The following is an 11,689-nucleotide window of genomic DNA, read 5'->3' on the forward strand; positions in this document are numbered from 1 at the left end:
AGGCACCCGGGGCTAAAAATAAAAAAAATTTTTAACCCCAAATAGCCCGGTACATTTTTTCTTTAATCTCATCAAAATTGGTCCCGGATGCTTGTCTAGGGGATAGCTTTTCATGAGTTCGAACTGGGGATCTCTGATGAAAAATAGGGCCCGGGGCTAAAAATTTAAAAAACCTTGTTAAAACCCCCAACGGTCACATTTTTGCTTCAATCATCATCAAACTTGGGCAAGGTGCTTATCCTTTTTTTTTAGCTCGGGAAGTTTCGAACATGGGGGCATTCGGAAAGAAAAAATAAAGGGTTTAAAGCCTAAAAAAAGAAAAACCTTGTTAAAAACTCTAGCGGGCAAATTTTTCCCCAAAAAATCATCAAAATTGGGCGGGGGGTTTTTCCCAGTTGATTTGCTTGGAAAGGTTTTTAAAAATTTTGGGGCATCTCGGATGAAAAAATAGGCCCAGGAGCTAAAAAAAGAAAAATCTTGTTAACACTCTAGTGGGTTTTGGGTTTTGATCCCAAAAATCCCGTAAATTTGGGCTGAAAAATTTTTTTTTTGTTTTTATTTCTAATCAAGTTCGAATTTGGGGATCTTTGGGTGAAAAAAATAGGTACACCGCCCAAAAATTTTAAAAAAACCCCTTGTTAAATTTTTGGTTTTTTCACATTTTTTGACCTCAATTAAACAACAAATTGGGGCAAAGGAAAGCCCTTTCTAAGGTAATTGCTCCCCATTGAGTTCCCAAAGCGAATGTTTAAAATAGGGCACCGGGAAACTAAAAAAAAGAAAAATCTTTGGTTTAACACTTTTTGGGTTGCATTTTTTACCAAGTACCTGGGAAAATTTTTCTGAAAATTTGTTTTGATGATTTCTAGGTAAGTTTGAATAAAGGGTACCTGGGTTTAAAAAAATAAGGGCACAAAATGCTTTAAAAAGGATAATTTTCTTTTTTTTTTAAAACTGTATTTGGGCACATTTTTGACTCCCCCTTATGAGACTTGGGCAAATGATTTTCTAGAAAAATTGTTTTTTTGAGTTTTAAAGGTCAGACGTGGGCGATTCTAGGGGGAAACATGGCCCTCTTGTTATTAAAATCGAACCAAAATTTAAAAGTAAATTTTTCCCTTTTTCTGGGGGGAATATTTTAGAATTTTTGTTTTTCCCTAAATCTCCCTTTGTGTTTTCGCCCCTGGGGTATTACAAAAAAATTATTGACCAGATGCTATTCATTTCCAGGATGATGGATCGAAATAACAATATTTGACTTCACATTAGGCTATTTAGTAAAAAGTTTACTCGAGGAGTATAATAATCATTTTTGATTTTGTTTAAGACAATACCATGCATGAAATGGTGTATTTCTATTATGTGTTTACTCAACTTTTGTAATGAACACACACTGAGTTTTGTTTTATTGTAATTAATTTGAAATTTAATTGATTAATCATAATTTAAACATAGACGAGAGAAGTAAATACAGGCATGTCATTATTTTTATTGCACACATTATACATGTAGTTACGTTGAAATGGTCTTATTTCACATATAATTTAGAATTGCCGTAAACGTTCACAAATAATATGTTTTATCTTAACTGCTCTTCAAAGTAAAAACTTCATGTCTGCCTATATACACCTTTATAACCGGTCAGTCCATTTTGGGAAGCAATAGGAAACCAATCAGATACTGATAAATAGCACATCTAATGGCACATAAATAGCACATCTAATGGCAGTTTTCGAAATGTTTCTTTTTCAGATATATGTTTCGGAAACGGGACAGAGAAATAAATTACAAACGGAGAAGAGCGGGCATTTCTGGTGTAAACAGAAGTTTTTTTAGAGGACAGTAATTTTCTCTTACTAAATGTGTGCTTCGTCAGAGTAGTATTATTATGCAAGTTTGAGAGTTGAGTTTTGTCTTTTGAAGACGAGACAACATTTTAGAGAACATTCTGTAATCGCTTTGTCTACATCAAAATATATGTACATATACAGAACCTTTTTAATCCGTGCATATCGTTTGCAATACTAGTGCGTGGCACATATTAGTATATTCGGTTGAAACATTTTGTTGCCAATTACTAAATCACCGCATATCACAAACGCCTAATTTAGCATAATCCTTATTGTTATATTTTATGTACTCTCTTGTCTTGGCTACACGGAATCATGTTATATTCGGGAATTTACAATACATGGCTCAAATTGTATCAATATATCCATGTTTTCATTTTTCATATTACAATGATCATGGAATAAGATGACTGGAAACTAGACCAATTGCATTTAGGCGAATCATATTTTTTTACGATTATGCAAGTTACTTCGGTAATATTGTTTTTTTAATCCAATGACAGATTTGCGTATAACATAATGGTGCCTACAATCGCTTACGGAGCAACATGCAGCATAAAACGATTCAGTGGCAAGTGTGCATAACTATAACCTATTCAGGTAAATAACTTGTGTAGTAACATCCCCAAACCAGACATATATATCCATGCTATATATACTCAAACACATCAAAGCCACTGAATGGTAAATACAATTAATTAGATTATATAAGATCAATGATGGTGATGCAAATATGATATACATATTAATATCTGAGTTTTTATCAGTTTAAATCCTAAAGTTGAAACACTTTACAACTGATAGAGAAACAAAATCATGAACGATATGGTGATAAGCTTGATATACTGTATTACAAAGATAACTGCATACAGTTTATACAAGGATTGTCAAGATTGTTACAATTTAATTTGTCAAACTGTATCAAAAATTAAAGAAAATATAGTATATTTCCTTCTGTACGAAAGTCGTAGAATTAGTCTTTTGGCGCAACATTTTTCACTCACCAGCAGCGGTTAAAATAGAGTATTGGCATCAGAAAAATATAGCAACGCTAAAAGCTGATATATGAAGTACTAAGCAACTGTCAAGGAGGTCAAGGAGGTCTACTCTCTCTCCTATTGTTGATACTATTTTTACATCTTTTATGAAAAAAAAGGCATAAATAAATCAGAACTTATTGTGATCACGTTCCTTTATAAGCAGACAAAGGCTACCCCCAAAAAGTACGTACGTAAATATATAAACTTATTTATATAGTATTCATATATTGTTGTGAAGCTTTACTATATTTCACTATTAATGGTAGGTAGTTTACGATAATAATTATCAGAAGTGATATCATACATCTAAACTCACGTGTATATGGATGAAAAACGACTGTATTATAACAGAATATTGTTGAAATAACAATTTTGTGTACAAATTTCGGAATAAACTTTCGTGGATAATTGGAATACAATGTATCAATTTGTAAGATACTTCTTTATTATATGTTTCTATTTTATATTTGAATTTTAGACGATTATGAAAACATGGCGCAACTGAAAGCATGGGGCCAGGAACTAAATTGTTTAGAAATCTTCTTTATGATGTATTCATATGTTCAGATTAAAACAATTCTAAAGAGACGGCAGTGAGTTTTTTGGGGGTGTTTTTTACATGACGGGTCCGAGATTTGTGTACCATTTGATGTATGTTTGGACACATAACTTTTTAGATCATTCCTTAACGTATATCTGAGCACCTTTATTCATTATCCTTGCAAAATTTTCCCTTTAAGAGCTTCACTCAAAGTATTCATGTGTTAATTTCAAATTGATGTTTTTAGGCTTTTTTTACGAGAGTTGGGCTCCTTTAATATGAAAATGCTCTGTTTTTTTAATTTATATGGTACTTTCTTTGTTCATATGTTGTTGCTCAAAGAATTGTATAATGTTGACAGCAATATATATATTTTAAACTTGAACTTTAATACATGTAAGTTTAGTTTTAACGCTATTTATTTATAATCTATACATTTACATAATAAGGTACATAAAATAAAATTTACCGATTGAGTAAGGAGATTGAAAAGCTTTTTTGAAACTCTCTCTGTAATCAGTATTTAACAAATTTAAAAAAGAAATGGTAACAAAATATTAAATATATAAACTAAACTATACATATCATATCGACTTGTTCTTGCTTTCTTACGTATACATACTATCTTTATAATAAGTATTCATGAACTAAATTTAAGATACATTACAGTTCGATTTGAGTTATAAGCACGAGTAAGAATTCATTTTTAAAGGGGTACATAAATGACCTCTTATAACTTAGCATGCCATTGGAGTGCAATTTATAAAGTACATGTATATCCAAAAATAAAGGTCGGATTTGCTGTTTATACAAAGTAAAAAGAGTCATGTTTGCAAAGTTAAATACATATATACATGTATATATATTAGTAACAAGAAATTGTATTTCTTCAATAGACCTCTAGCATAAAAAGCGGACAATACTAAGTGTTTCTTTAGATTTCTTGAACGTGTATGAATCAAACCCAGACCCACCAACACACTTTATTGCATTTTATATCACATTAACACACTGTTAAGGTCATTAGATGACTTTTAAATGATGACTTAAAGGTGTCACTCCGTGCATAAATTTTAGGCACAAACGGGCCATCCAGTAGAACCACCGACGTTCCGCAAGATAGCTGGGTAGTAAAAAGTGAATTTTGGTTCATAGTGTCGTATGAAAAAAGTGCCAGCTGGCTGTAGTTAGTTCAACACCAATAAAGACCGAGTTACATAAAACAACTGATTCTAAGTGTTATTATTATGAATTGCTGTAAAGGATGTTCTTAGACAAATCTAAGAAAATAACCTGTCTTGTTTCACGAAACTATCACTAAGATGTTATATCGGTTATCACTTCCCATTTATCGTTCGAAAACTAAAAATAGATCATCACACGTTAAACCACTAACGATTGCTAAATATAAAACAAAGATGGCGCATAGTGAGATACATTATCAAAATAGTTTTATCTGTTTTATCATCATGCAACTTTATTAAAATGTCTCCGAATTCGACATTTTTCTATGTCCTAACGATAAGTTATTATAGTAATGAATTGTTCCTCTACTTATAAAGTTGGTTGTTTTTTTTTGTCATTCCAAATAATGATACTGTGCTTTACTTTTCATCTTTTAACTTCTTTTTCTTCAAATATCTTTTCATTATTTTTATTTCACATATTTTTAAAAGAATATCCTTTAAAGTGGATTGGTCTACAATGAATGGGCACATATCCTTTAATTATTTCCAATATTGATAACAAAAAAAAACAAAAAAACAAACAAGAACCGAAAGAAATGTAGCATTATGATATTCTGAAGGAAAAAAAATCTAATGTCTGTATTTTCCTATTTTCATCTATATTTCTGGCTTTTATCTTAAACATTTATTTATAGACTGGAATATTTGTCTTCCTCATATATACTGTGTATGGACAACAAACACCTTACTGCACGAAATTCACCGGTACAGCTAGCCCGAACGGTAAGTCCGCTACGATGATCTGTGCTGAGCGCTGGCACTCTGTTGAGAATCCGAGATATTGTGATACTTTAATAGTAGAGTATTAACTATCGTGATAGATAACTTTTGTTAATTAAAGTTTCTTGCATCTTTTGATTAAGCCAAATAATTATACAATGTATGTTACTTACATTTTATTTTATTGAAAAGAAAGTACAACCTCTGCAAGCATCACCTACAGAGAATCAAAAAAAGGTTGTTGTTGAGAGGTGATGCTCTACAGAGGTTGAATTTAGCTATAGTCTTACTTCGGGGGAATTGATACTGTTGTTAAAAAGAGGTAATTGTCCTCTACAATAGATAAATACAGAATCCCTAAAGAAATCCCAACACGGCACAATTGAAAATGTTGCAGGCTCGGTTTGATTGAGCCTGTACAAGTTGCACTGTATACGTATAACTTGTTACTTACGGGAATTATGTAGATCATCTATGACAATAGCTTTGATATAACTTAAGTTTGATATAGCATAGCTCTGTGATCAATTTCTTATACCATATTTTGTTTATTAAGATCCTACATTACCGGACCTGCCAGATCAGTTCCAGACGACAATAGAGGCGAATTTCGTCATTAAAGGATACACGATAACTGCGTATGAATATTTTGACAATCCTGGTAACCGAGCGGCGATGAGAGCAAACAAAAATGATACAGACAATATCTCATTATTTGATTATACAAATAATCAATTAACATTCATCAATGGTAAGATTTTACCTGTTCACTGTTAAAGACATATGGCGAGTTTCCAGCTTTACTGATGGAGTAAGACATCTGATGGCCGTGTCCCTCCGTGCATTATTTCAGGCACCAGTGGGCTCTTGAGTAGAGCCTCCGGCGTTCCGTCAGGTAGCTGGATATATTCTTTTCTTTAAACAATAGATATCACACGTTCTTAGGTCCGTTCTACTTAAGAGGCCGGAAAGCCCAGTTTAACAATTTTCTTAAGGCAGGACATGTCTTTTTAACGCCGGATCAATTGAGTCAATTTTACTTTGAACTATTTATGTATATAATATTATTTGATAAAATAAAGAAATTCTTGAAATGGCAATACAATTGTTCATTTAATATTGACAATAGTCAAATGTCGCCATCTTCGAAAACAATTAATCGCTACTATGTAAAGCTAGCCTAAATTATCTATTTAATCCATGTAATCTGCCTTTTTTCTTGGGGAATCTTAGGAATAGAATTTGACAAATGTTATGAAACAATTTCTTTGTCTGCAGGAAAATCATGTCAAGTAAAGAATCTCACCACGGATCCGACAGACGTCTATTTTGGCAGCTTTTCAAAGGGTGGAATTCCTCCTCATATTCTTAACTCTAGAGGAGCCCTACATTTTCTAAAATCATCCGGACAGGTAAAAAAATGAAAATGAATATATTAAATTCATATACTATAAAATGTAGCCTATGGACTTCCAGTGTATTCCCTTAAGTTAGCCTCGTTTTCAATTCCAAAGTCCAAAATAATCCATATCGAATGCATATCGAACCCCATATAGCCTCGTTTTTATTTACAGAAACGAAAACAAAATCAAGTAGCCATCATGTTCCATCTATCCTCGTTTTCATGTTAAAAGTCCTAAAATCCATATACCAGTCTGTTGACGATATTTCGGAATCGGTTATTATTGGTTGACAATTGACATTCTTAAATATCCTGTAACTCATTTTTATGGTTTTACATCATAAATATAATGCTAAAATGAAGATTTATCAATATTGTAAGTTTCAAAAAGTACTATTTGTAAAAATATTACCGAATTTACATTTCGTGTTTATAAAGGGAGGTCATTAGAAATTCATTTTCAATAAAGTCTCAGTATTTTTTAATTTTTTTAAAGAAATGAATGCATATATTTTAATGATAACATATAATGTGAACAAATTTTTGCAGTACATATTTTACATATTCTTCGATGTTTGAGCATAATTATATACATATATAAAATTTCACTTAAGTGTGGTAACAACCTTCATTACAACATACAGGATATTTAAATTCATTCTATTTGTAAGACATATTTTTCAATAAAAAAGTTTACCTACATTTACCTTATAAAAGAAATACATCCGTTACTCATTCGTCTAGTTTCGTTTATATCTGAAGTCATATGATATGAAACTACTTTAAATTCGTATCAACTCCGAGATTGTCGAGGTGTACCGATTGTTACAACGTAATATTTCAACGAATTTTCTAAATCGTTCTTATCCCACGATTGACGGAAAGGGCCGAAAAGTAACGATTATGTAATGTGACAGAAAATCATTGCTATCATATAAATCTTAATTTTCACGGTCTGTTGAAAAAAATATTTATTTACAATTGTGAAGAAAACTTTATTCAATTTGTTAAATTGTTTTCAAAAATGATTTTTTGTTGAATTATAACAACAGTTTTACGAATGTTTTGTATTATTTTTCAGCAATACATGGGTAAAGATGTAGTTCGAGGTATCAGCGTTGATCATTGGAGATCATGTATATACTGGCCACAGATTCGAGCCAACTTTACCCTAGACTACTATTTCACGGGTAGGATATTACAAACTGAAATTTTCAAGTTTATTTAATGAAAATATAAACTAAATCCATGTTCATGTTATGTTTGGTTTGTAGGGATGTTATGTAGTATATGCAAAGGAATATTGTAAAATGAAGCATATTTGGGCACAGGAGTATAGATAAAATATCTTTAGAATCTTTTAGTCTTTTACATAATTATACAAGGTTCAATCTGTACTTTTGATATTGCAAATATACGTATCATAAGTACTAGAAAATTTCTAGAATTTACAAAATAGTTTTTAACAAACTATCTTCTGTACATTACAGTCTTGAGCGCTTTATTGTTTAATTGTTTGAATATGGTACGCTAGTCTCTAAAACTGTAAAAAATATTGAAAATAGTATCATATTATTTTCATTTAAATCACTAAAACAATGTCTAGTACAAATTGTAATCTCTTTTGCTGTTTTTAACATTTAAATTCAGTTCAAGAATGGAAAGACGCTATAGCATATCCTAGAATTCCAGTTCGAGCTTACGTGAAGGGAGTGACTGAAGACTTTACAGGGGCGGTGTCACATGTTGAACATTACTATGATTATGTTGACTTTAGAACAGAAATTGCTGACTTGACAGTTTTTGAAGCAAGTTATTATATTGTGTCACTTCTCTTCTTCTTCTTGTTTTGGGGGATTGTTTTGCTTGTTTGTTTGTTGGTTTTTATTTTGTAATTTCACTTTAATTGTATATGTTTTAATTCTTTATCAATTACAAAACAACTTGATTTTCTCTTACATTGAAAAGATAAATCAATCAGGAAAATAGATGAATGAATGAACGGAACGTCGCTCGTTATACTAAGGTGCCCGTTCGTGCCTAAAATAATGCACAAATTAGCTCTTGAGGTCTTACAATAAAACTGAGAGTCGACATATGGCCATTACAGTGTTTGTGTCACTTAAACACAAAAAGAATAATGAAATTATGAAGTTGTTAAAAATTGAAATAAAGGTAATATTACAAATTGCACAATTGTCCATGATAAATATGTAGGCTTTTTTATATCTTATGTCAAACGTCGCCATGTAATGTTTTAATATTTCCTAACACAATGATGTCACTAATGGTTATAAATCATGGTTTATTCTTTTAGCCCCCGCTTGGAGTAATTTGCCCCGGGCGTACAAGTATTCCAGTTCCAGGCGTAAAGAACTATTTTCATGCAAAGATAGAACGCTTTGATTCCGGGAGTAAAGCGATATATGAGGCAGATGTAAGTAATGTTTTATTTAGCAGGAGATTTATCAAGAAAAGCTCATTAATTGGCTAAAATAGAAAATATATATATACATTATACAATGCTACGTTAATGATTTGGTTCTTATGTAGAAAAGATACCAATACTTTGATTGCTTCGGTATACAACAGTCAAATTGCTCAATAACTCTTCCATTGATTTTGACATGATTATGATTTAGCAAAAGAATTCTTGATTGAATTTTTACTGAAGCATTCACTTAAAATTTAAACCAGTAACTGGCGGTCACATTAACAAGGGCCCATAACTCTAAGGGAAAGGAAATTTTGACGAAATTTAAATTTCCCTTAATATTATCTTAAATTTTATCTTTTAAAAATCTTAAAAACTATTTTTTCTATAAATTTTTTTGAGTTTGTAACGATATCAATGGCCCCTTAAAAAATTTTTTCCTTTTTTTTAAAACACTTTTCAGGTCTGGTATGCAGAAAAAAAGAACATAGTTTAAAAGGGGTACATGAGGCTACCAGTAGCCCCGGGGCAGGGTTTTCTCAAAACACGCCCTTTATCTATAAAAGACGATTTCAATTATGGTTGACAAATGGGAAATTCATTTAAAAAAAGTTGACGGGCTTTTAAAAAGGGCCCCCTACTTTTTAATCATATCTTAGAAAAAAGTTCAGGAAAAAAAAAACCAAAATAAAGCGTTTTAAAACAAATTGCGTTGGGATTAAAAGCAGAAATGCCCTGGATAGACATATTCCAGAATTAAAAATATTTTAGATTTCCCAGCTTGTCAGGTGATACAAACAAACAAAGTTTTATAGTTACAAATTCAAAAATAAGCACAATACGTTGACTACTCTTTTGCCAATAACAGTGCATCATGAAGTTATAAGTTATGTTAATAATATGATGATAAACGTTTCACAGTTGATATACAAAATCACTGTATCCTGTCTTGCGAGCATATGCAATTCAAAATTTACCATGTCTTGCAAGCACTTGTTACTTCTGATCACTGTACCTTTCTTTGGAACATAGTTGCAATTACATGAAGTTGACTTGTGCATACATTGTCATTTAGCTTGTGTACCGGGAGATCAGTTTGAAAGAGAAGCTTTATTATTTCACAAATAGCACAATAACAAATTGACAAAGCCACAAGGCATAAACATATTAATTAATATTGGCATTACTAAAAGCCAATTTAGTCGAGTTCTGCATAACAACTATTTTGGGTTTTTTGGCAGCTTCTGTTTTAGTTATAACACTCTGAAAACATTACAGGAATTGCTTACATAGTAGACAAAGTCAAAGGCAACTGTCATGTGACTGGTATATCTGAAACAGAAATGACGTCAGATTTCAATCAAACGGCTGCTGGAATGGACAATCTCTGGTTTGCATTAACATTAAAAGGACCAAGAGAAATTCTCGGTCTGGATGGTAATTTCACATACATAGGAAAGGTGGGTTAGCTGTGATGTATACAAGTGTATTATTGCGTAGATTTTGTTTAAGATCAAAAGTAGCAGCATGCAATTAAGAAAGAAAATTTTACTTACATAAATGTGTTTCTTTCCTATTTATATACTTCGCAGTGGGTCTTTAGATAATATAATATTGGCACGGACTTCAGCGGTCTGGCGAAAAGTAGCTAGATTCATATTATATTTATTATATATACTTTTATATGTTTTGTTCGATATTTCTTTTCTATAATTGGACGGTTACTTTAATGTTCACTAAAATACAATGTTGCCATCCTATTTAAAGATGTGTGTATTTATTCGATTTATTCAACATAACAACATCGATTTCTTTCTAAAATTTCTTTGGCATTATCGGTAATTCTTGCAGAAGCACAGCGCACGGAGGTTAACGTAAATTGAGAAAAAACATGCATAAGCGGTTAAAATCTTGTGATCAAGCGCCGTTGTTGCGTGTGTGTGTTTTGGTATTCTTTTTTTTTTTTTTTTGCTAGATCTACTTAAAACGATTTTTTTTCTACTTAAAACGAGCTAACTTCACTGGGCTGCGATGACGGGGCCCCCATAAATGTAAATGCAATTGGGGAAATTTTGGGGTTTTTAAATCTTCGGGTAAGGTTATCCATAAAATAATTTGCCGGAAACCCAAAGACGTTGCAATTTTCCCCAAATCCCCTCGGGACAATCGTGGGAAAAAACATGTTTAAAAACCCGGGTTTTCCCCTTTTTAAAGAAAACGGGGAAAACCGAGTCATTTTTCAGGCCCTAAAATTTTTTACAAATAAATAGCGCTATTTTCCTTTTTTTCAATTAAAAAATATGCAGAAAGCACGAGCCTAAAAACCCCTTTTGGGTTTAAAGTTATAAATAATGTTTTTTTTTAAAAAACTTAATATACAGTTGTAAAATTTAAAAAAAAATTATATTTTTTGTTTTTTTTTTAAAAATTTCATCATGTTTTTATTTTTAATTTA

General features: G+C 31.5%; 1 protein-coding gene across 1 annotated transcript; it reads left to right on the plus strand.

Moving 5' to 3' along the window:
* Positions 1–3,212: 3,212 nt before the first annotated feature.
* Positions 3,213–10,694, plus strand: LOC132757231 (uncharacterized; the record flags this gene model as incomplete). Its single annotated transcript, XM_060748443.1, has 7 exons — positions 3,213–3,320; positions 5,314–5,401; positions 5,955–6,149; positions 6,677–6,810; positions 7,882–7,990; positions 8,451–8,612; positions 10,513–10,694. Coding segments are annotated over exons 1-7 (882 nt in total), but the record flags the coding sequence as incomplete, so codon positions are not given.
* Positions 10,695–11,689: the final 995 nt, after the last annotated feature.

The sequence above is a fragment of the Ruditapes philippinarum genome, unplaced genomic scaffold (assembly GCF_026571515.1).
Source record: "Ruditapes philippinarum isolate M1 unplaced genomic scaffold, ASM2657151v2 ctg14918_1_1_1_1, whole genome shotgun sequence".
Taxonomy (NCBI): Eukaryota; Metazoa; Mollusca; class Bivalvia; order Venerida; family Veneridae; genus Ruditapes; species Ruditapes philippinarum.